Genomic DNA, 26,770 nt, shown 5'->3' on the forward strand with positions numbered 1-26,770 from the left:
AAAAAAAACCCCAACACGACCCCCCCCACCCCCCCAAAAAAAAAAAGCAATTGGCTGTAGAGTGCCAGGTTTTCAACACATGTGGCATAACCACAGAGGCTGAAGGACACAGTTAGCCCGTCCGACCGAGCACTGCTGGTATAGCTTTATTTAAATTCTCTTCACTGTTAAGTTCTCACCTGTCTTGTTGGCAAGTCATGATATTGTAGTATGAGCCTGGTGTTGACGCTGTGACTCCATGTGTTGCCAAGGGCTGCTGTTACACAACCAGATTCCCTCTTCCCACTTCCAGAAGCTCCTGTAGATAAATATGAAAGAAACTACATCAGGACTGTGCCACAGAGAAGGGTTCGTCATGGAAACTCTAATCAGTCATCTCAGATGATTCCCTAAGCTAGGTAATCACAATTGGAACTTAATAGATGGCACTATCACATGAATTTCCCACCTTTCTGATTTATTTATACAACTGCAGTGTGAGTTCTTCATCTCACCTTCTGATACCTAGACAAAGTGCCAAGAATTAAGGATATGTTGAAAGCAGTAGACACCAGTACATTTTCTAAATATCTGGAGGTGCACCATACATGGGGGACACTTGCCTTTTCCTCTTTAGATATTCTATCCCCAAGCAAACCAGCTTTCTATGGGCACAGAGGAGAGGAAAGCAGGCCAGCAGAGTGACAGCATGTAATGATATAACGAAAAGGGAAGCTAAAGGAGCAGAATCAAAATACTGCTTCATGCCATCAGGCATTCTACACATTTTGTAAGATGTGCAAAAGAAGGGAGCCCCTTAGCTGTAAATACCATTCTGGTGTCTCTGAAATCACATGAACTTTATATAACCCTGAAGGAAAATGCACTTTGCTGCAATCAGCAATGACAACATAAGGAAGTGTTTCCAATGATGCCACATGATCCAGCTTGCTGAACTGCCATTGCACCTGAGCTTTCTCATATTGAAACCAGAGACCCATACATACACACATATACATACGCAGGCAGGTAGGTGCCCGAGACCTTCATCTTTGCTTACCACAAGTTCTGTGTAAGATGAACAGATAGATGAGTGACTTGTTTGTACTTCAAAAGACATTTCAAGAACAGAGAAAGCCGGACAAACCAAGGAAATTCAGAAACAAAATCCCAATTGTTATGTCAGTAGAAATGATCATGTGCAAGTTGAAAATTGAACTGTTTGAGGCAGACAGTCCATATGGTTAAAAGCTATGACTGAATGAGAGAAAGTTAGATTTAAAGTCAGGGAACTTCCTGTCATCTATCAGGCAACAAAACTGCTTCCCCAGAACAGTCATGAAAATCTTGTCAACTAAGTCAATTAAAGTTAGACCAGACACTTACTCTGCAATACAAAGTTCAGGGCAGCCTTATGTTTTTGTCAAAATGATCAGTAATGCAACAGTTAATGTTGAAACTTAAATTATAAGTACTAGGTTTTGGAAGCAATACTGTACAGAGATGACAAACTCATCTCATGGCCCAGTGGAGCTTCTGGAAGATTCAGGTTTAAAACCCTTCATTGCTTTTACATTTGCAAGGTTGTGGGTTTTTTAACTTTCCCCCCACAACTATTCAGAGCAGAAACATAATTTCTTCATTCACTAAAGCTTTTATTTTGGAAAAATATCCAGTAAAGGGTAAGACCAAAAGTGTTGGCATGCAGTAATAATCGTTATTTGTATCACTGCTGGTAGCCTGCAAGCAATGAGAAGGACACTGTATTAGACTGCATTAGGCAGAGGAGAGCAGCGGGCTGGAGAGAAGGGCCTGGAATGATCGCAGTGTGCTACAGGACTCAGCCGAAGACCTCAAACCTCCCCCGCTAAGTAATACAAGGTTCAATTAACATCAACTGGATCTGGATTAGGTCTTTAAATGTTTAAGGTCTACAAAAGAAATGAGTGAAGCACCTGGTTCAAGCCAATAGTTTGACAAGAGTCTGGACTCTGTACTTGTCTGAATCACCTCCCACATCACGGGAACTCACTGCGACATGCACAATACTTGCTTCTCCAGAACAACATCTGTTCTCGTCTGCAAACAGGCTATAGTTGTGCAATCCAGCAAGAATGGCTGCTTTTCTTTTCTCAAAACAAAGGTATTAATAACTTGATAAGCATCAAACTTCCACCTGAATAACTCACCACAGGAGCACCTAACTGGAAGTTTCCATACTCGGAATGCTATTCTGCTAATTAGTCTAACCCATCTCTATTGGGAAGGTGGATGTGCTGACAATAATAATTTCTCTTCATCTACGTTTTGGATTTAATTTGCCAGCTGGAGGAGAGAACAGGTTCAAGTGTTAAAGCAGGGTGCTGGGAGGTGTGTATTCCATTCCCTTAAAATTACTTAAACCAAGTTACTTAATTAAGTTCATTAAGTTCTACAAACTTTTGGTTTTGTGCTAACACCACAAAAGTAAAATGCCATTACTGTATGAACAGGCTATGGGAGAATGAAAGATAGTGAAGCAGTTTTAAAATTTTGCAATTCTCTCTTTGTCATGTGGAATAAGCTGCAAGTTCCTCCTGTATTCAACATTGTCCTTCTTTCCTACCTGCTAGAAATGGGTAGGAATCACAAAATGCAAGTGAAACAGCTAAGTGTAAGTTCTGGTGGGTGCGGAGGTGTTCCCCTCACAGCTGGTGTAACTGCACCCCTGTATGCAGCTGGAAGCCACTGCTCCACACCGTCGAGAAACAATTCACCCACCGCTGCTTGGGGGCCTCTGACTACAGACAAAAAGCCTGGACATTCCAGAATTAGCTACTGTTGTCATAAAACAGCTGCAAAATCGACATCCAAACTTCCCTCAAATTATGTGTCTCTGCTATTAGCTAACAGAAGGAGTAACACCTTGCTGTTGCAATCCTGAGCCAGGCATTTAAGCAGTTAAATGTCTGCAGCCTGCTGATATTACAGAGATATCACTCTATAGCAATTCCTTATTCTGCATTCCTTCCAGGCCTAAAACCTCTCCCAAAGTGAACAGAAGTGATAGAGGTGTAAGGCTTATGGCAGAACAAGCAAGCTAATTGCTGCCATTTATTTTACTTTATTATACAGGAGAAAGCCCACTGTACCATACTGTGTCAGCCCCTGTCTGAAGAGGGCTGTCTGTGTGACCCGCTTCCAGGCAAATCCTCTTCTGTGAAGTTATTCAAATTTATGACTCTGGTACAAAGTGGTTAGTAAGCCTGGAGCAAATTTACAGCAAAGACTTTTTACAGGGTGGAAAGGAATGCCTCACAGGAAAGGCTTCCATTTTATAAGGGATCCTCCTGTAAGCTGATGCATTAGGCAGACAGAGAGGCAAACTGACAAGAAGTGAAATAAACCGAGGAGGAAGCAGCACCAGATTTGCAAAGAAGTTCAAGGGCAGTGACAGCACATGCTTCATTCCTTGTCTTTGCTTTAAACACAAAAAGATAGTAAATGTCTCAGAGGAAAGAAAGAGGATATGTTAAGAAAACAGATTTATATTCAAACATGGTCTTAAAAAAAACTTGGACTTATCTTTTCTGTTATTTCAACCACTACTTAGTCATTAATGAACTGGACAAAGGAAGTGCATAAATAGTATTGTTCAAAGAAAGAGTGATATTTTTCAGCACACATTGCCTTATTCTTCCAAACCCTGATAGTTTCATACTTAGAGATGGGAGTATCAGACCAACCTTGGCCCAAGAAGGAAACAGGCTCATAAGGGACTTTGGTTTCTGCTCAGAGGTCCCCAAACTGTCCAACCTGAATCACTTCAGAGTGGTATGGGGCAAAAGCTCCCAGCTGTGACACAAAGGTGCTTATTCATGCTGTGGGGTGGATGTTTCCAGAGAGCCAGCGACATGCAATCAGCTGACAGGCAGCAGTTCCCATCTCTCCAGCCTGCTTAGAGCACAGCTCTTACTCCAGTCACTGCTAGCATGATGGTTTCTGCTCAGGACATGGGTGATACAGGGAGCACAGGGACTAATGAGAGTAAGAAAACATGGCTGACAGACAGAGGAGAGAAAGGTGGCAGATCTCAGTTTATGGATGCTGTATGTGGGAAAAGGGAGTGGGTGTCCAGAAGCACAGAGATGGGATCCTAGCATGGGGAGGTGAAGATGCATGCTAGAAGGGTGGGAGAAGACCTCTGAACAATCCCTGCTTTATATATTCAGATCCAGCTTAAGTAAAATGAAGTGGTGATTACAATTCCTGTAAACACTCCTTCCTTCCCCACACAAAAAGAACTAGCATTAAACTGATCTTCAAAGGGCACATCAGCAGACAGGCCAAGGACTGCACGAGGTACCTATTCTACCGTCTCCTGTGAAATTAAGCTCTTCAGGGCACTGGCAGAGACACCAGAAGAAACCATATCTGTTCTGGATCACAAGCATAAAGGAGGAACTGGCTGCTTCACTCTCACTGAACAGCTGTCACAAGTGAAAATAAAGGTTCTTGTGGTCAGAGACAAATGCAAAGTAAATGCCTCTCCACAACCAGGAGAAAAACAAACCAAAGAAGAAAGGGTGATTCTTCAACTGAGGCCTGCACAGTGCTGCTTCCGAGCAGAAGAAGAGGCTCACACTGGGCTCCACTGCCCTAGAAAGAGTTGCCGGTAGAATTGGGCAACAACACTTAGCCCTACTTACACACAAGGGCTAGATTAACTTTGTTTGTTTCCCCCCATGCAATTAAAACAAACCTTCCATAAGTACCTTCCTTATCACTGAGATGAATGCCACATATAGGCAAGATAGGGAAAGTGGGTTTATTCCACCTTCCATTTTTCACTGGAGGAAACAGTAGGATTACAGTTATTCAGCTCAATACTGATTCTGGGATTACTCTGTTATATCCAAGCAGAGAATTACAAGTACAGACATGATCTCATGATCTTCTCGTCTTCTACTTATAAGAAGGTACCATTTTAAAGACTAAACCTTCATGTAACCCAAGTCCCAATTGTTGCAAATATGGCTGAAAGGGATTTAATCATAAAGGAACTTCAGTTTCATCAGTATCTCATCCTAGGACAATTAGGCTAACTAGACCAGCATCTTGAATCAAATGAAACAGACTTCTTAAAAGAACATTATTAAATGCAAGGAGTCCTTGCAGAATGTGATTATACTCTTGATTAAAAAAAATAACTTGTTCCTTATTGATATAATTGCACAGAGCAATGAATTACACCCTTTCCACATTCTCATACAGATTTTTGTCCCTCCAGATGAAGAGTCATTGCCTGGCAGGTTCATCCCCACCACTGGGCCCCTTTGCAAACTCTATCAATGTGGTAATTCAAAAATCTTTTCTCATCAAATGCAAAAAAAGGGATCAATGCACAATATGACAGTGAAATAACAAAATAGAGAAGCAACCAGTCCCCAAATCTTCCAAATCTTAACATCAAATCATCTTGATTAAAGCCTGATTTACCAAAAAGGAGGAAAAAACTCTCCAAAAGTACAGAGAAATATTTATAAAGAATTAAACTACTGAGCTCAACAAAAACAGCACACCATGCAATAAGAATGAAAGTACCTTCCCTCTTGCTCAGGCTGTGCAGCTTTCTGGTTCACTGGCAGACCTCATAAAGATCACTGCTTTTCACCTGCATTGCATTTAGTCTGTATTTTTGGTGCAGATCTCTAACAATGACACCAGAAGGGAGAGAAAAAAGAAAAAAAGAAAAAAAGAGGAAAACCCCCTCAACCCCCAATCTATTTTTCCATCTTCACCTACTCAGAAAGTACAAGTATAAAAATATCCAATGGTGGAAAAACCCATCACACAGTAAAAAACAACCCACAGGACAAACTCATCTGTGAAGTAACCACGCATAGCACCCTTCAAACTCCCACGTGCTGACTTCTGCCATTCTCAGCCCTTCTCCACAGCTTTTTCTTTAGGGAAAAGGTGACTCTGATTCTCTTATCCTACAGTGGTGACCATCTCACTCTCTGCACTGGTCAGCCAAGGTACGTCCCAAATTCTTTCTGTGACATACTCTACCTTCACAAAACTAACAGAAAATGAGTGAGGATGAAAAACCTGGTCCTTTACATTAAAGCCATGGCCCTAGCAGTAGACAGCTACTTAGATCACCATTTGATATCACCCGTTTGAGACAAAGCACAGACCAAAATGCACATATACCTACACCTAGGTAATTACCAAACACAAATTACTGATTCGTACAAACAGACACTAAAGCAAATGTTGGTCTCTGTTCTAACTGTACAAATCTGTTTCAGTTACTGGGTTATGCAGGCATATCAACAGCAGAATCCGGTTCATCTTAGGAGAAAAATCAAAACTTACTTCCTAGAGTACAGTGTTGCCTTCATACAGTGTTCTATTATTTAGGAAATATGGCAGGAAAACCAGTTGCTGCTATAAGAAATTAAGCTTGGCCACAAAACTAACCATGTAAAAATTCTAACTTTTAAAATGCTTATTCTCCTCCTTTTATTAAGAGAGGGAATCTGGGGCAATTTTACTCCCTCAAAACACCTAGTTTTAAATCTGTGCAAATCCCCCCACCCCGATTACTCCAGCTTACTTCAAATTTTAATTAAAAATAAGTAAAAATATTTTAGCTGGAAACTGGAATTGTTTAGTAATCAATGGTGTGTAATTTAGTTCTCCTTTTTTTTTTAATAGTACAGTCATTAAAATATAGTTAGCAAACAAAGCAATTAAATGCAAACCCCTACTAATCCCCAGTTTAAAAAAGCAGTTTCAATGGAAAATTTTTTGACCACCCTAGTTCTTAGCTATGCTACTGCTACGGCACTGAAGTGCCTACTAGAGATTACACTGAAAAGACTGTTCCAATTCAGTCATCATCAAGAGACTGAAAATTGCCACTTATAGACTCCAGCTGCAAAGTTCTGATGGAGACAGCAGTGAATGTGACAGAAAGGGAATGAGCTCACTTCTCATTTTGGACAACACAGTTTATTTATCTCATATGCTCCAAACAGGTGAGTTTTCAGACTTTTTTGTCATTTATTTATGTGTATCTGTTTACACATTCTGGGTGATTTTTACAGTGTTAATCTGATACTAGATCAAGAATAATGTCCTTTCTGCTGTCTTTTTCCCAGCCATTCTTTACTTCTACTGTGACAACTCCTAGAGCTCTCATCTGCAATATGCAAACCACTATACAGAGAGCAAAAAGATAGTTCCTGACCTGAAGACCTTCTTTTCATGAGAACTGCAGTTTAAGAGTCTCTTAGCTGCTGCTGATTATTCCCCACTTACAAGGAATCTTCCCTACGAGATGAGGGAAAATAAACCAAAGTATGTGACAGGCCAGCAAAATAAGAAATAAGGACTTTCAGTATTCTCTGTGAAACATTAGAAGCTTTTTCAAATAAGTAATATTAACCATTATTCTACCCCCCAAAAAATCAGCTGGGACCTCTATCCAGGTCAAGACATCAGAAGGGTCTTCCAGAGAACTAGGCAGATGCTGGCTTATTTTTAATCCCACACTAGCATGCCCACTGTTACCAGCATGTTTTGAACCAGAAGACCACATTCCCTGACATTGGTGAGTTCATGACAATTCTGTTTTGAGTTGAGAAAGAGAGAGACAGACAGAGAGAGAAGCACACACATGCTAGTACTGAGACTCCTGTCTGCTGACCTAAAAAAGGAATTGACATTAAGAAATGAGAAAATCCAGCTGGTCTGATTTCTTGCCAATCTACCAGCCATGACCAAAATGGTCAGGTCTCGGGAGATCTGTGGAGGTGGGAAGACAGCTGGTGGTTTACAGCACCTGAAACAGGGCCCAAATCAGGGAATTGTGGAGTTGAGATCCTTGGGAACAGATGCTTTCTTTTTGTCGGTGTAAATATTCTGCCTCTGTGGCCTGGCAACACACCACAAAGTGATGAGTTTCCGGCACTCTATCATTGCTGCATTGATAGTGCAAATGATCGAATGAGTAGTGCTTTGGTGGGAAGGATGGTGAAGACCAAGTAGAAGGCAGTAGTTAAGTCAATTCCTTTCTGTAACCAAGGATAAATTCTTTACCCCTCAGCTCACCCTCCTTCCCTTTCTAATGGCACTTCTTGAGAAATTCCCTCTTTTTCTAAAATCTAGACTTGTACTAATTTACACCACTCTCTTAGTATCCAGAGTTCTTTTCCCACATTGCTCACCACTAACACTTAAAGCAGCTTCTTCCATCTAACCTCTCCTATGCAGTCACTTCTTCCTGTCTCTCCAAGACTAGAAAATAAAATCCCAAACCATTGACCTAAGGGGGGAAAAAACCTCCCAAACAACCCAGATCTGGAATTTTGCCTGACTGCACATATAAAGGATGCATAGGTTGAAAAACAAAGCTTGCCCAATCATGGCATCTGGCAATGCTAGGGGCCTGTGAACCAGAAAATGCTTTTAATTATCACCTCACCAATCATGCTACAAGTTATTGCTGTATTTTTTTGGTTACGTTCCCTCAGGGAATTAAACAGATCATGATATTAATCAGAAGGCATGTAGGAGGGAGGGGGCAGAATGCTAGAATTACATGTGTGTAGGTCCCTTAAGGCTTGAATAAAGAACCGAGATTTAGAATCCTGCTGTCAGAGGAACTGAAGCCTTGCATGCCGCAAGCCTCGGCCCTCTGACCTACACAGCCATGGCATTATCGTATCTGATTTTCCCAGGATGGTTAATCTCAGCTGCTAAACTTCATCAGTCTCTGCTAGTGTTTACCCATCATCTGGATTTGCCACTTCCGAACTTTCCAGGCTAGAACCAAATAAGCCATCTGTCACACTCCTCCTTGACAGGGACAAAAATACCAACCCCAACATAACAGTCTGAAGTCTGGAAGCCTAAACGGCTGAATCCCAGAAAGGCAGAACAAAAACTAATACATATGGGGGGAGGAGAGGGAGATGTAGCTCTGAAGCTGCAGTGAGTTTCAGAATGCAGCTCACAGCACTATACTTATGTTAGGTTGCTGTGGTCTGAGACACAGACTGTATTCCCATAGTCTACATTTTTTTTCCATAAAATACGTTCTGGTAAAGAAACAGTATCTTGGCAGCTTAGCCCTCATACCCAGAAAACTGACACGGTACAGGCAAAAGCAGCAGTACTCCAGGCAAGGTAGGAGCCAGTCTGCAAATGAACCTTAAATTACATTTGAGAGTCAGGGCACGGAAGGGTGACGGGAGTAGGAGGGAGAGAGTCGAGTTTCTGTCGCACATTGAGTTCTCCATCGAAGAAGCCAATAAAAGCACCAATTAGTGCTAACATACCCAGGGTGTTTCTGACATGGCTGTCCATTTCCCAGGGAGTTGGCTATTGGTATGCCTACATGGCAGACGGAAAAGGACAGTAGGTGTATGCAAGCTAGTTTCAAATAAGCCCTAAGGTCTGCCTTGGTAAATATATTTTGCAACGAAGCCACAGAGAACTTTGTGCTGCTACAGCCAGATCATGGCCAGCACCTGGGTTTGCTCAATTAACACTAGCACTGACATTCAGCCTACACCGCGGTGGACCTTTCTTGATATATTGAGCATAAAAAGCCTTACCAAATAACAATTTCTGATCACAGCCTAGTTCCATGGATTTGAACTACTGAATTAAGTTATCTGTCCTTTTCACTCCTGAGCACAGTATTTCAGTAGTAGTCCTCTTTTCAAATAACTTTCAAATTTAGTGAGTGACGATTTCTTGATACAGAGGGTTGAAACATGCAATAATTAAGAGTCCAGGGTGGGGCTGTTAACCACAAAGACTACGTTCAATAATCAATGTTAGATTGTACTTCAAGTTGAGATTTTTTTTGTATGCAAACTGAGCAAACTGCTTTACTTTGCATCATGACTGTAGTAATTTCTTTGAAAATTTAGCCTTCAGTGTTCTTAACACAGGTCCCATAGATTACAGTTACGACAGTTCTCTCTAGGTGTAAATAAAACCAACAATCTTAGAGCTGTAAAGCTTGGATCATGAGCCAGAGTTATCAAAACTGAAATTCCAGGATGAAACAATTCTCTTTCAGCCTACAACATGGAAACAGAGGTCAGCCAAACATTTGGGGGCTAGAGATGACTGTTTGCAAATTACAGCTGTTCACATCTGGAGTTCAGATTTGGCCAAACTCTTAATACTATCCATCACAAAAACTAAACTGAAAGAATGTTTTGGTTGTATGATTAGGAACATAAAAGTTAGGAAACATTAAATGTAAAAAAATGCTATGTGCGACTTTAATTCTGCCTATCAAACACAGAACAAGGGACTCAATTGTTTCTCACAACGACTATCATCAGGGTTGACTGTGGCATTTCTTAACTGGTATTTAACCACAAGCCTGCATTTGCCAATACAGGTCTCACTGGCTGTCTCTATTTCTCAGCACAGAGGGGCCCGTGACACCAGCTGAAGGATGCAACCTCTTCTCTGAAGAAGTGCCTTTTGGGCTGGCCTGGCGAACTCTACACATACACCTAGTAGATGCACCTGAGTGCTTGGAGTACCTTCACAACATATGTTTATTGGGCACTCTCACTTTTTTTTTTTAATTGCACAGCCAAGATACCCATGTATATAAAATGTCTTCCCTCTCATTATAAGATGAATGACAAAACATTTTAGCACGTGCTGACACCACAGTGGCTCACTGTTCAGAACTGACTCATTTACAAAGCTGAAAATACATATATGTTTATGTACTTAGGCACACACACACACATAGAGGCAGTATATAACATGGAGGATGTTACAATGACTGAGGATTACAGGGCTCTGGCTTCACTCCCTGACTGACACAGACTTTCCAGGAGGTTCTCAGCAAGTCAGTCCCCCTCTTCACGGTGCAGTCACCCATCCTGGAGCGGAGGAGGTATATGCTTTTTTCTTCATCTCATTCTCAAAAAGGAATGACTTACTTTATCTGAAACTAAGCAAATAAATTCAATTTTGGACAACAACCAAGACTGGAAAATTTCATCCCGATAAGCTTTTCTGACTGAAGACAGAGGGTTGGAAGGGAAACAGTTATACAGCCTTAACTATAGGAGGTTCCTTCCGTTCCTGCTATAATGCAAAATATTCCAAGACGTGCCAAGTTTTCACTGTAGTCTGCATCAGACAGCGACAGGACACCGAAGTGCTCTGTGGAGAGTAATGCATAAATCCAAAATGATCTTTTGACTGCAGTGACTCTTCTCTCCTGAGATGTATTAAATTTTTTTAAGTCAGTGAAAAATAAAAAATTGCAAAATATCACTTTTAATCCTCGGACTACAAAATGGTTGAATCCTCTAGAGGCCAGTCGGGGCCAGAAACAACTTTTTTTTCCCTTTTTCCCAGAGGGGGGGGGGGGGGGGACGACAAGGGGAAAGGGAGAGAGCAAAGAGTGGTTGGTTTCAAATAGCAACATTGTCCAAAAGGGTGAAAGGGAACAGATGGCCATGGAGAATGCAGCCTCAAAGCCCTAAAGAAAAGGGCTATTTTGACAGATCTTGCTGTTTCCTATTCAAGCATGAACACTCTGGCATGGAGAGTTAAGACGATACAAGGAACAACCTCTGTTCCCAGCAACTGACTATGGGCAACTGGCCTCTGAAGCTCTCTGAGAAAAACAACATGAGACAGACAGACAAACAGATATGGCAGCAAGCCCAGATCTCAGCCACCAGGAAAGGGGAAAAAAAAAAACCCAAAAGAAAAAAAAAAAAACAGAAAAGCTAGAAACAGCTGCCTTTTCCTGGCTCCAGCGCAGAGCATTAGAAAGAGCCTGTCCAGCCTTTCTCATCTTCCTTTTCAATGAAACTTCTTGAAGGGGTCACCCTCAAGCTGTTGGTCTTTGCCCTGAGGGGAGGTGAAAAAGAGGACAGAGCAGAGCTCGTCTGGCTCAATGAAACCTGTTTCCTTTAATCACAAAGACCTCCCTCCAGCTAACGAAGAGGAACTCTAAATGTAAAAAAGCATAATTAATGCTGGATTTTTGCATGCAAAAAGGTTGAGAAATTTAAAGTTGTGGCTCCCACAGTATGTCTAATTTGTTTGCATAGTATACAGCAGCGAGCCATTATATCCGAGGGCAGGGAGAATTGCACTCGCTGTGGGAAACGCTGCTAATGTGTGTCCTGACTTTTTCTATCATTCCTAATCAAGAGAGTGCATCAACAGCTGTTTCATTCACTGACTCTGGGCATGTACTATCAGATAGAGATTTCAGTTTTGAAGGGCAGTTTCACATCCATACCCCAAATTTAGAAAGAGACCTAAGCCATTAAGTGTAACCACACGTCACTGTTTCCAAAGTCTATAGAGTGAGGGATGAATATGAGTTTCTGAATTTCTTTCTGATTTATGTACCATTTGCATTTTTTAGGGCAGAGCCTCATGTACTGTTTCCCAGCCAATGCTTGCCTATGGGCAGAAGCACTGCCCGCTACCTTCCCTTTGCGCTGTAACCTCAACTCCAGCAATGGTAGTTTCACACAACAGTTACAGGGAGGAAAAGAGGGGGAAAGTGGTATAAACATTAACTATCTTCACAATCCTTCCCTGAGGCAGGGAAGTTGCTATCATCTCAATTTTAATATCCTCCTTTTTAAAAATCATTGAAGGAAAAAGATAATAAAGAATTGTGGGCACTTACATGCCAGAACTCCAAATGAACAAATGCAAATGCTACATACTGATCCTATCTGCGCCTTTGTTCCCTCATCTGTGAAACAACGTTTGTTAACTTTAGTCAATAAATAGTAACTGTGCAGGAAAACAGACACCAGCAACAAATCACCATGACATCCTCAGCCTCTAAAGGAATCCAAATTATTATCAAAACCTTGGTTTTCTACAATATGTAAATGGTTTGGGGTTTTTTTGTTGTTTTCACAAAGGATAGCCAATGTAGTCATTACTAGCTGTAACTGTTAATTTGTAACTAAATAGATAAGATCTGACTAGTAGAAGTAGTCAAACAATAAATAAAATACCTTATTTTAGGCTAAATCAGATAAAATAAGGTTTTTTTCTTCTTAACCATGAGCTTCCTGCGCTTCCTGAGACTAACTGCTCCAGGCTATACTTATTAGGGGAATCTCAAATGTGGATTATTGGCTAAGTGAGCATTGAACTTGTTGATTCGCCTTTCTTCCCTATGTTTCCTTGAGTAAATTAAACCTACTATACTTACCCTGTAGTTTTCATTCTGTTCTACTTTTAGCGTGTAACTCCTGTTCACTGCCAGTGTAACGAACAGCGTTCACAAACCAATTCTGTCTTTCGTGTTGCAGGACAGGTGGTCCCACAGCATATTCCCACATATTCCAAATATTTTAAGTGTTCCACATCTGTTGTCTAAAACATTTTTAGTTCACTGCAAGAACTGTAGGAGATGAAAACAAGAAGTTATATATAATGTAGTAACTGACCTTTTATGCCACACAAGCTCTCTGTCATTTCAACGAGATGATAAATTTCAAAAAAGAGCTCAACCTTCATTCGTTATACTACATAGCTATTAAAAATTCTAGCAGAGAGGATAACTTGAGAATTAACTTATGACAGCTGTAATAGCCCAGATGATAAACCTGAGTGTGGATGTGCCTTTTTTTTTTTTTTTTTAACAGTATCTGCTGATCCATGGGAAATTTTTTAAAATTAAAGAATTAAGGTTTCTGACCATACAAACCACTCTATGTGCTTAAAAAACCCCCCAAAACATCTCCTATGTACATATGAACAATCTGGGTGGGATTTTTATAAGTGCTCAGTGTTGGCCTACAGCAGATAGGGAAACACTAAATGTCTTCCCCCACCCCCAACCCAAGAATGAACCTGATCAGATGTACTTTAAAAACATATGACTGCAAGTAATTCTTCTCACTGATCCAACAGAGCCACTGGTCAAGATTTGAGGCCAGGAAATTAAAAGCGCTAACTGCATCTCAATTACCAAGCTACTCTTAGGAGGCAGAAAATGACTGCCTGGGCTGTAATTGAGATAGGTGGTGAGGGTTAGCATTTCTGCTCTGGCTGAAAGTGGTGTGAGATGGCAGCAGCTACCAGCAGCTGGGAATCTGGTTTGCATCTCAGTGCAGAAGCTGGCATGTCTCGCTTTACCAGCACTGCGGCTCCACTGGGTACTGGCTTATTATGGACTGTAACAAGAGACTGTCCCCTGCTGCATGACCAATGTCATTTCCAACAACACAATGGCATTCCTTCAAGTACTTTGCCAGCATGACAACACACTTCAGCTAGGAGAGCTGATGCCTCATCAGATGAGATATTAGCAGTACATGATCTCCATAGCTGTATAGCTATGCAATATAAACAAATGCACAGTCCTTTGTTGTTGTTTTGTTTATTTTTTAAATGAAAAAGAAACCTTCTCTTCTGAGCTACAGAGAAATGTTATGCGGGATCTCTGTGTGACAGACCCAATACTATGCCTCAGGGAAAATGATGCCACTGTGTGACCGTGTTCAAACAAAGCACTGCTAAAACTTGCAGCAAATGTCTTGGTACTTCCCGTGGGGCCAAAACTGAAACTTAGGCATTTAAGCAAACTTGCCTCAATTAATTTTGGGAGACAACTACCTTTGTCCAGCCCTAAAACAATGCTGACTGCAAGGCACAGTATCTCATCAGTGTGTAAAGGCAACATGATGCTGGATATGAATGAGGATGTAGACATCTCCACTGAAAAGACAATTGCGTATGTGGTGGAACAGACCCATGAAGAGGAGGATTTTAACTTTCTTTTTAATAGCGCAAAACTCATTCCTCTTACCATAAACTCCAAGAGGCCTCCGACACCCTTGTACTACAGCAAGAAGTGGACAGACAAGAGGGAGGAAAGAGGGACAGCCACGCTGAAGTACATCAGTGCTTGCCACAGTGGGAGCCTGACACATGAGAATTGTGGGAGTTTCACTTGACCTGCAAATCCTACCTTTCTAAAAACAATTCAGAAGCATAGATGTTAGCATGCTTAACTCTGCAAAGCAAGAGGCTGCCAAAGGCTGAAAGATCACTGAAAAGTTAGAATAAAAATTACTTGCAATTATGTACAAAGATTAATTTTTCATTTTTCTTGTGGGAAGAATTTCACCAACCAAGAGGATAATTTCAGAAGAAAATTCTGCATGCCCAAAGGAACTCATACAGTGGATTTCAGTGAAATGCTTTCTAAACAAGGCCTTGTACTTGTGAATACACTTTCTAAACTTTTGAACTATTCTGAATTCTTCTAAAGAAAAAAAAATAATTAACTAAAGGTTAATATATTTTCACTGGTATTACAGGAGAGAAAATATTCTTTTGGACCTTGTTTTCTCCAGCATCTGGAAAGGCCTGGACTATATTCCAGTATGCACACAAAGCATTCATGTGCCAGGGGGATGACCGTACACAAACAGAAAAGATTCAGAGGCACATGCTAGCCCTTCAAACTGCACTATTCTCTCTCCAGTCCATAAAAAAATTAATTCCGGGGACCTCTCTAGACTGTAACTGCTTCAGGCAGTCTAACGAACACAGGCAGAAAGCACTCATGTGCAATTACATGAATACTGTAAATGCAGGATATTCTCTAATGAACAGCACAGTGCTTCACAGGTAAGCTCAAGCTGGCTTCAGAGCAAAGGAAATTTGCCTGGCACGGAGAAGTCATTTCTGATACCTGAGAGATCAGCTGTGTTCCCTCACAAACTTTTGGATCGTATCACCTTCTGGCTAGGGTCATTAGCTCTTCATTGTTCAACCAGTTATGTTTTCACTCCCATGGCAAACTCTGCTGAAAAGCCCAGTGGTGCAGAGAGCAGCAGCAGTTACTAAGCAAGGGACAGTCTTTCCTCAGAACACTGGGGTTGATCCTGTTTCTTTGCATGATGCTGCAACAGTGATGTTATCTCATAAGAGATAAAAGAAAATATTTTTAAGTCACTGATGATCCCATAGCAACATCAAGAGTGTTAAACTGGAATCTGAACAGCGGGGGGAGGTGGAGAAGGAATTGGGCAGGGTTTGCCTCTCAGATTTGCTCTGCAGTCCTGGCAATCTCCAAAACTTGCCAAAGAAACTATACGCGAAAATATCCAAGCTGTACAAATATACTTCAAAACATCACACGCTGTCATTACTCAACCACACCTTACAATATTTGGTGTTTTTAATACTTCAATTGCTGGAGTCAAGTGATTATGGAAAAACCCTATGGTTTCCTATGCAGCCTTTTCCTCTCTCCTGCACCCAGCATATACCCATTTCTCTCATGACAAGCTTGAGAGTGACTTGAAAACAGTCATGATTGCATCCCCAAAGTTTAGGAGTCAAGACGCAAATAGAAAGGTCTCCCAAATAGATTCTTTTAAAACTCAATTTTCTGAGCTTAATGGGGAAGGCCAATCTTAATATTCAAGTCTGGCAATATTGATGCAGTTACAGCAACTTCAGGTACTATATTTGTCAAACTTATTTTGCTGTTTCAATTTTAAATATATGACATGAACGTTGCATGAATTATCATTTGACTATAAGTAGTCATCTGAGTTTGCTAAGTATTTTGAATCTGTCTAGCTGCAGCACAACAGATACACAAATTCTCTTTATCTGCAATGAATTCCTGTAAATCTTGTGTTTTCTCTGTTTCAGCTGAGACCAGGTAAGGCTGCAGATAACTCCAGGCAGAGCACTCTGTGCTCGTGTCTTATTCTCCATGATAGAAACTTACAGGACTTTTAAAATGTATTCTTGTATTGTAGAAGTAAAACAATAAAAAACTGTAAAAATAGCCAAGACATCAATTCTCCAGCCTCTGCAACTCTAGAATGAGCTGCCAACACTCTTACAATTTTCATTTCCGTACGGTTTCTCAAAATTGAAGGCAGACATCATCTCGTATAGTAACTTTACTAAGTTCTTTCCTGACACTACCTCTGGAAGGACAAATGGCATCTACAAATATTAAGGATAATTTCTCCCATTTTTTAGCATACAATCAGATTATTATTCATATAAGATGGTTTGGTCTGGGGTCTACAGCACCTTCAACCAACTTAGTCTGACACTCTGTCCCTTCACCCAGGTCTTTAAGGAAAACGTTAAACAGCATTGGCCCCAGGAGTGACCACCAAGGAAGGCCACCAGCTGCCAGGTGGAGTTTGAATGACTGACAGCTACTCTCTGAAGTCAGAGGTCCTGCTAATTTTCCACCACCTTGTAGTTCATCCTTCCAGTCTACTTCTCTCTAATTTCACTACAAGGACACTACAGCACAACATGTCAAAAAGACTTGCTAAATGGAAGATTAAACCACATCAGCTGCTCTGCCCACATCCACCAGGCCAGTCCTCTCATCATCCAAGACAGACTGGTGAGGCACAATTTGCCTTTGGTAAATCCAGGCTGGCTGTTTACAATCACCTTCATACCTCCACGTGCCTGGAAACCTTAGATGTGGTTACATGTTCTAGTATTAATTCCAAAAGAATTCTGTGGGTTTGGTGTCTTATCACAGAATGAAAGAAAAAAACCCCACCTACACTCCAGCTAAACTTAAACATCTGTTTAAAATGCTGATAGGTTTGATAGACGCTTAACTAAATAATGTCAATCCCCTACCTTTCAAGCACAAATCGGCAACATTTGCAAGTAAAATAGCAAGCTATAGACACAGGACTTTTTTTTAAAAAAGAAACAAAAAGAAACATAACAGCTTGTTATGACTAAGTTTACTCTAAAACTGAGAATATCATGAGGGTGTTTAGGATGACTGAGTAGATAAAGATTAGTGGATTCAACTGACTGTCCATACAGTCACAGGAGAAAACCACATGCTTGTTCTTCAGCAATCCTCTTGATGTATTCATGGATTTGCCACGGGACTAACTGTATAACCTTATTCATCCCTTTTTCTGTGAATCATGTACTTTAGAAAAAAAAATAAAATTGGGAAGCATAGCAAGATTGAGAGTGATGATCAGGTGTGTGAACTTCTGCATTCTCATGTGCTAGAAAATTGGCTCTGCATTGAGACACTAAGTACTTTTTACACACAGGTCCAGATGTTAAGCAGACAGCTCTGATGCAGGTTTCCTTCTGCTCATCCTGCCAAGGATTTTTTAGCCTCCAAAGACATTCAGGAGCTGTGATGGGATTGAGTTTCCATGCTTAGGTCAGTTCCTGGCACCAGCAGATGCGACAAATGATGTGACAAACTGCATATGATGTTTTGGTGAAGATTTAGACTTTCAGCTTATACCTAGTAATATGGTCTGCAATGCTCAGAATCTCCTACATTTCACTAGAGGCCTCTCCTTTTAAAAAAGAGTATGGAGAGAAGAGTCACAGAAGCTCAAAGCTATAGCAATTATTTTGAATTTTCCAACCCCACATAAAAATGGGACAATGTAGGCAGAGAGCAAAAAGGATTAAGTCTTCACACCATCACTCAGAATAACACAGAGGAGAATGGCTTTTCCTAGTAAAAGGATAGTGCTCTCAGTCTAAAATGTTATTTTAAGGACTTAAGTATTGTCCTCTGGAGTTTCAATGGCATTCTCATCACCCACTTCTAGTGCTAGCATCTACATGGCAGCAGCAGGGACCTTTGAGAGATACACTTGGCTCCAGAGAGGAAGGGACAGAAGTCAAGTCCTGCCACTAACAAAGAGCATGTTCCTCAATACGGATGTTATTGCCAAAGCTCCATTAAAGTGAATCCTGGACTCGAAATCCCACCTCCTCAAACATGGTGGTTTGCCCCTCCAGTTCTTTGCAGACTGAGAAAGACATTGCTAAATTAATTATATGACAGAAGCTCAAATGATCACACAGTTCTGAGTTGGAGGCATTGATGGCACATTTGTCTACAGTGTTTCTGTCCTAACTCGACCAGGCAGAATTTGTGCTTTCCTTTGTGCTATTTAGATTTCACTGATGCTCAGCCTCGAAGAGCAGGCTCCACATGTATTACTTTCATAATTTCTGCTGAGCTCAGTTCCCCAAGAGATTGCAATACTTGTCTTCGCCACTTTCTGCCCAGCTGGCAGCAATTCAGTACGGCGGGGTGTCAAGTCACTGGATGCACACAGTCCTGCAGCACTTCTCCCCAGCAGTGGAGCCTACTGACAGCTTCCCCACTCACTGCACTGCCTTTCCAGCGAACCGTTACATTCCTTGTCCTTATTTTCAAGTAGGCCTATATCCATAATCCAGAGTGTCTGAAACACCTTCTGGGGTCCAGAATGAAGACACAGGTTAACAGCCCCGCTCCAGATGTAAACTATAGCCTCCTATACTAAAGGTCATCTGTGCAACTTCATCCTTCTTGACTTTGAGACTGCAAAATTAACCCCTGGACTTTACAGTTTCACCACCTCCTAGGCCAAATGCAAAGAATATTGCTTAGGACAGAAATACTTATTAATGTAGATAGCCAGCAGTGTGTACACTTACATCAAAACCTAACCATAGGTAGACTCTACATTGCACAGACAGTTGTTCTTCTGTGGAAAAAGGGAAGAAACAGTAAGTTGCAAAAGATAAATGCTATCTAACACACAACTGGAAGTTGGTCTGGTGCTACAATTCTAAGTGTCACAAAATCTTGAAAAGCTGCAACTTGGGTTGAAAAGTAGCTGTGTTCATGTAAATGAAAGACGGTGAAAAAGATTTGCAGAAAGTACTATGTCACACTGTCCTAACTTGGTAATAAATAGTACTATATGACACATTAATATAGTACTATGTGACGCATGAAAAGACAAAAAATACTGTTTTACTCTCTTACGTTCACTAGGGGAATGGTTACTTGGCTGATGACTATGTCAGTAGCACCCTGCAAGGACTGTTCCCTAGGTCACAACATATCGCTATCCTTTCTATACCAGTGTTGCACTGGAACTTCTGAAGATTCAACAACAGAAGTAGAGGTGACTGGCTAAGCTGCGCATCCAGTGGTCTGAAGCACACGGCAGTCTTCCAGCATAACGTAATCACCAGAAAGTAAAGCAAGTTTAGTCACTGACCAATGATGTAATTCCAGGCATTACTACTTTATATATACATTTAATTCATCCTCTTCAAAAACCAGTGCTGTAACTTCACTATCTATCTTGGCATCAATGAAGCCAACTGACTTCTGCTTCTGAAAGCAACACCATGGGCAAGTTCATTCTGCCTGATGTGACAAAAGAGAAAAACAACGGGAAGACCATCTATCCCACATAGCAAAACCAGGTAACTGCTGCTTTTCCACCTCTTCTGGCATTACCTATCCTACCTTAGGCGTAAACTTTAAGATTTGACTACATTACACTCTGAAACAATTCAAATTTCTTCTCACTCAGGTTAAGAGTATGTAAAACAAATAGCTTGAGCGCTACGATGCAGTACAGTCCCTGGGGAATTCCACATATGCTTCTCAAGCAGAGCTTGCACCATGGTTCTGAGCCTTTGGCTTTGAAAAGCAAATGAACAAGAACACTGATTAAAAAGTAGAACAATTATGATATTAACTTTGTTACCAGATAACAGTATGATTAAAGATAGTATCAACTTGACATACATAAGAAAGGACTAAGTCACATCTTAGTGAATGTGGCTAAACAACTTGATTTTCTTCCTTGCAAAACCAACTTTGAATTTTGCCCTTACATAAGCTCTCAGAAAAGCTCTACACTGGTAGAAAGTTTCTGTAACTTGAAGGCTGACAGGTGGCCTAGGTGAACTGAATGTGAGATTCAGATCTAACCCACAATAGGACAGAGCCATCTCACAGAAGCTTACATCCAATCTCATGCATGAAGTAAAGTGTCAACAAGAAGTTGAAGGCCTGAATAACGTGGAAAGATTAATTTCCCCTGTAAAACAGGGTCTGGGGAAGTGGAAGGATATATTTATTATCTGCACGCTTTCAACCCAGGAGAAAAATACAAAAGCATACATAAAATTGCTCTTTGAAGATGCTGCGTGAAGAGACGACTAACCTGCCACCAAGCCACAGGACACCTGAAAAGCACAGAGTCTAGTAGTAGTGACACTGTGTGGAGTTTCTGAAATAACAACACTGAGGAAAACAAGCATTTTTTCTAAAGACAATGCCTGTGAACATTTTATAGATGCTGGATCTCGGGTTACTGATAGTTTAAGGAGGCTGATTTGATTCATTCAGATATGAAGTGAATGTGCTCTGCACATACACATAAATAAATATGCTCTAGACATATACATCTATTATAATTCTACATTAAACAACATTCTTCATTTAATTATCATGCTATAAACATGATAAAAAGAAAAGAAAACTGTTTACAAAGTAGTGGTTCAGAAGGTACCTCCTGGACATTGATCATTACAACATTCTATAATTTCCATTACTGTCAATGGAGGTGCACATGATGAGAATCTTTTTGCATGCTAGTATCTATTTAGACAATCAAAGGCTTCAGCCAGAAAAGAGTAATGTCCAGATATCTGGTACCTACTGCAGGCCAACGATTCTTCAAAGTCTTTTATGTTGGTTCTAACGGACGAGCTTCAATTCTCCCAGCCAAAGAAATTACTAGAAGAGATTTATAATTGCTTGAACCAGATAACCAGAATGGACTGTTCTAACAATTTTTTTGAGGAAGACTAACCCTCAAAACAATTTGTAAAACATACTAAACAAAAATGAATCATATGAAATTAAATAACTGATTCTTCAGATGAGTAATAGGATATCCATAATTTACTTTGGAACAATAAATACGCAGGTTTAAATTTTGACCTTGCTAGTATCATCAACATAGGTAAAATAAAGCTCATAATATGTGGTCAGCTCAAAAATGAGGCCATGTAACTATTTCACTATGCACTTCCCAAGTCACACAGTCAAAAATATCAAGCTATTATGGAAACACACAGCAGAATTTGTTAAGAGCTCGAGAATTCACCTTTCAAACTTAATTAAACACTATTTCTTGTTAAAGCAACAGCTCATACACCAAAAGGCAGAAGACGAAAGCACTCACTTGTACTTGCTTACTTTACAAAAGCAGGGTATTTGGCTTCAAAGCTTTGCTGCTAACTGCAGACTTGTATTACAGCTTTTGAATTTCCATCTGCAGACAGGTACATGCACCCAGCTGTTCCAGCAGGCAGTAGGGTTTGTAGGGACATCTTTGGTGGCAGATTTGGGTCTAGTCGCTTAAACAGTTTTACATCTGTAGTTCCCAGTCGTTTCTGGTGAACAGAAGCATATCAACAGCTTGCAGCCATGGCTAACGTACATTCATACCCGCTGAACCAAATGAATAACCTGTATACTTTGCACTTCAACACTGGCTATGCTGATAATATTTCCCAACCAAAGCCAGTAAAAAACACCAAACCTGATTTTTAATAAATAAATAAATCTTCTAAAGACCTAGTGTTTTGTGAAAACACGTACATGCCAGTAAATCTTCTGACAGACACAGGCCAGCTGATACCTGCCAAGCAGATTTCCTGCAGAACCCTGCTGCTTTCCAGGCCACCCTCTGGCAGCCTGTCCCAAGGACAGCTTTGGACCGAGGACCCAGGACTTCCAAGGGAACAGCTTAGGAGACGTAAGAACGGGGGAGGGCATAGATGTTCATTTCAAACAGTATGTTGCTACTTTGAGCAGACACTTAAATTTTTGCCTTTCCATTCCAGTTAGAAAGATTTTCTGAAAACTCAGGAATTATTGCACAACAGAAGTATAATTTACCAGCCAGTCCTATTACAAAGAACCACAGGCTTAATCCTTTACTGGAAAGATGATCAACTGCCTCTCAGCTGAACTTCCCTTTTCCCTCCCTTCTCTCCACTATGAAATTTTCATTCTTACCTGGAGTCATGCCGTAACTTTTAGTTTGGGAAACTATCACATAACTGTCTTCCAGGTCATCGCACCAGTCACCCTACTCTAACATCCGATCATTGTTGGCTGGGACAGGGCACAAAGGCTTCTAATACTATGACCAGATGACTTTCAAGAAGGAAGGGGCAATTTGCAATAATCATTTACATTATCAAAGGTCTCACAGAAGTGGGACAACAGCGGTATTGCATCTCTGACAAATTTATCAACCCTTGCCTTTGCTTACACAGACATAACATACCTCTAGAGTACCTTAGAAACAACTGGTACTTACTAATATTCCCTAAATGTGGACGTGTTCTGTACATGCAATATAGGGACAGCTACAGCTCAAACGTATTTTTTGCCATTCAAAGGTTGCGGTGGCAAAGACAACATAATGCCTAGGAAGAGCTACCCAAATTCTGTAGGGATACTAACAAACTTTACAACACCTAGAACTTTTCCTGGGATCTCACCAGGCAAGGTTAATATAATCCTTATTTGAAAGGCAAGCACTGCGAAAGAAAAATAGATCACTTGACCCATGCTAAAATGGTGGCTGGGCTTGTATGATCAACTTTTTTAATTTAGCTGAGACATTTTATATCCTATCTTTTGTGAGAAGTGCCACAGGAATTTCAATGAGTTCAAATGGTGAAAATAACAGACATGCTTCAAGCGAAAGACAGCATTTCAATAAAAACAGTGCCTCTTTATGTCACTCCCAGTGACTGCCTCGATGCTAACCTAGCAGGAAATAAGATGCTTACTGAACAACCAATGCTATTCTGTGCCCAACACAAGTTTATCATGCTGGTTTCAGCCCAATCCTACTTTATTTACAAGATATGTCAAGATTAGAGCCAGAGGCACCTTGGTCGCTTGTCAGTTAACACTCACAGCTAACTACAGCAAGAACATACTCATGAAAAATTGAAGTCATTCTCCACTGGTTTCTCTAGATTTCCTCTTCAGATGTAGTGACTTATTTAAGCAATCACCATTGCAACTTTGATGAAATTACAGAACTTACAGCTTTCAAATGACAGAAATACATTTAATTGTATGAGTATGGTCTCCAAAGGCATTACTGTGGGGTTAAACCTACAATAATACAAGACATTTTGCTTTGAGTTTGTAAGCACACAGTTGCTGTTAGACTTGTTTACAGAATGGAGACTGGTATGAAAGCCACGGTCAGTGCTTGTGTGCATCTCCTACATCCTAGTGAAAGGGCAGGTAGCTGATGCAGCCTTGTATCAGGACACTGCCATTAGTGGAACATACGCCAACTTTAGTCTTCCCCTTGACAACATATAGCAATAGGGCTGTGTTTGGTTAACATAGCTGTGTGGTATCTTCTCAGTTCAAACGGAGAGGGAAGAGTAAATAAGGCACTGCAAAGGACTATACCAGACCATAAGTGTGTTGTCATATCCAAAATAAAATACATGTAGTGTATGAACCAATTCGGAATATAATGTTAAAGACTAAGGTATGTATTGGCTGCAAAAGAGCCAAATTGTTCTTGTTCTAGCCAGTACACTGTCTGATTTTTTCTTCCTCAGAGAAAGAAATCCATGGAAAAAAAAAAGCAAACAAATAGCCAGAGTGTTTCTAGCAGAACCTTAATGCGCTCAGGCCATTGTTTCATTGTCTACAACTGTGAGCTCACCACCTTCAGGAACAAGCAAGGAGAAATATGACTTCATTTACTGCACTGAATCCTGCAGTGAAATATATACAGAAACTTACTCATTCTCTTGTAAAAGTGAGTGCTTTCTGGGCCAAACACAGCAACATATAAAACTCAAACCACATCAAACAGTTAGTATTAATATTTATATCAATGTGGATAATGACTTCAGAATGGAAGAATCCAGTTCCTTTCCATCCTAAATTTGGTGTCAGCTTCAACACCAGATACATAAATGAGATACATTGATGGAAAATATCAAATCTCGTTTGCTCCCGCAACATAGCACTGGAATTCACATCAGTGTTCTTGAATCTTAGTAATTATTTTCTAAAAACAATCAGCTAATAACTGTCATTCTCTGTAACTGTGTTAATGCTTTACTGCTTTCAATTTTATGATTTTAAATCATAAATTTTAAATCAATTTCTTTCACAGCTCCATCTTTAATCTCATCTGTAAGCAGATAAATATTTCAGATTTTATGTATTCTGACTCAAAGTTTATTTGAAAACAAGAATGATGAACATAAAGCAAACCTGACCACACCTGCTGTAACAGTTCATGGATAAAGTTCCTTTACACACTCTATAGCACACAGTTCATTTCCTGTGATTGCTGTACTTGAGGCCGGAATGCAATACCTGCTCAGCAGCAATACAGCTGTACCGTTTAGCAGCTTGGGGTACGAAGTGAATCAAACTGTATTCAACAAGTCATATCTACCCAGCAGAAAAAACAGAATATACGTATGCAGAACAACCCCGAGAACTCTGTCCCAAGGGTGACTTGTTACATTGAGTACCTATCCTAAAAATCAGCAAAAACTTGATTATAGCAAGACATTTACAACAACATAGTGTGATTATTAGCCGTCCGTTGAAACAGTCAGAAGCTTGGAGGTTTTGGGGGATGGGTTAAGTTTGGTTTGGGGTTTTTCGGTGTTTGGGATTTTGTTTTGGGTTGGTTTTTTTTCTTGTTTCTTCTAAGTGTGTAACTACAAGGGAGGCACTTGCGCTACATTGCTGCTGTTTGTGGATTTATCTTTCAAAGTTACAGATGCAAAAACATCCTGGAAAACCTAAACCAAAGTTCTTTTGAAAAATACAGAGTTTCATCCAAATAGAATCACAACAAAGTAAAGCCATAAAATCAAAGACTGCTCTAAGTACACTGTAATGAGCCCTCAGATTAACTGAGTTTGCAATGAATTCTAACACACAAATAATTCTGTGTACCTTTTGGGTTTCCTGGCAAACACGTTGCAGTCTTGGTTATTACCCATAGGGGAGTTTTGCCACATTAATGGAATTAACATGCTGCTTTTCTTTTGCTAGCATGAGTTCTTAAATGATTTTATAGGTTCTTGAATCTCAGTTCTGCTTTCCCTGTTAAAGCTGGCATATCTAGCAGCAGTGGCTCACTGTGGAGGACAGGCACCGTTTCAGCATAGGCTTGGAAGAATGCATTGCTTGGGATGCACATGTTCTCCATTTGAGCAAACCATTGAAGTGAATATCACTGAAATAAATATTTATCAACAGAGCTATAACTATTTCCCTTTCATACTGGACAGTGCTGGATAACAGACAGGAATGTTAATGACTTGACTATTCATTTTTTTTATATGCCTCATTTAATTGATTAACATCACATCCAATATACATGTGTGGGACTTGTAAGTCCCTCATGCTCCAGTACAGTAGGGAAATCTGTTGCATGTGTTAACTTTCCCAGCAGAAAACTACATCCCACTCTCTCTGCAAGGTAAAGAGCTATGTTTCTTTCAAAAATGACAATTTAGATTCTTCTTATGTAGCTGGTTCCCAGAGGTAAAGAAACTGCAGTCTCAAGGGATCCAAAGTGTGACTGAAATTTCAGACGCTTGTAGTAGTATCTGCTTTTCTTCTGCAGCTCTCCCACCCAGGACAAGACTACTTTTTCTTAGCTTCAGCGAGATTCCACACCAAAGTAATGCTTCCCAGTCTCTACTGCTGCCTTGTCCAAACTAGCTTCTAATAAATTGACGTCACCATTACCCAACAGCAAATATTCTCTATTACTTTCCATGCCGTAATGTGGTGGATGTTCCCCTTAAAAGATTTTATCAGTGATGTAATTTCCTAGCACAAAACTGCTTCATGCATTTGGGGGGGGGGGGGGGGGGGGGGGGGGGGGGG

General features: G+C 40.5%; 1 protein-coding gene across 1 annotated transcript in view; it reads right to left on the bottom strand.

Moving 5' to 3' along the window:
* Positions 1-26,770, bottom strand: part of RAD51B (RAD51 paralog B) — a 407,317-nt gene that overhangs the window by 157,908 nt on the left and 222,639 nt on the right. The window contains exon 8 of the mRNA XM_010574178.1: positions 180-298. Coding sequence (XP_010572480.1) covers positions 180-298 — 119 coding nt within the window. The remainder of the gene's footprint in view (positions 1-179; positions 299-26,770) is intronic.

The sequence above is a fragment of the Haliaeetus leucocephalus genome, unplaced genomic scaffold (assembly GCF_000737465.1).
Source record: "Haliaeetus leucocephalus isolate CR32 unplaced genomic scaffold, Haliaeetus_leucocephalus-4.0 Scaffold417, whole genome shotgun sequence".
NCBI classification, from domain to species: domain Eukaryota; kingdom Metazoa; phylum Chordata; class Aves; order Accipitriformes; family Accipitridae; genus Haliaeetus; species Haliaeetus leucocephalus.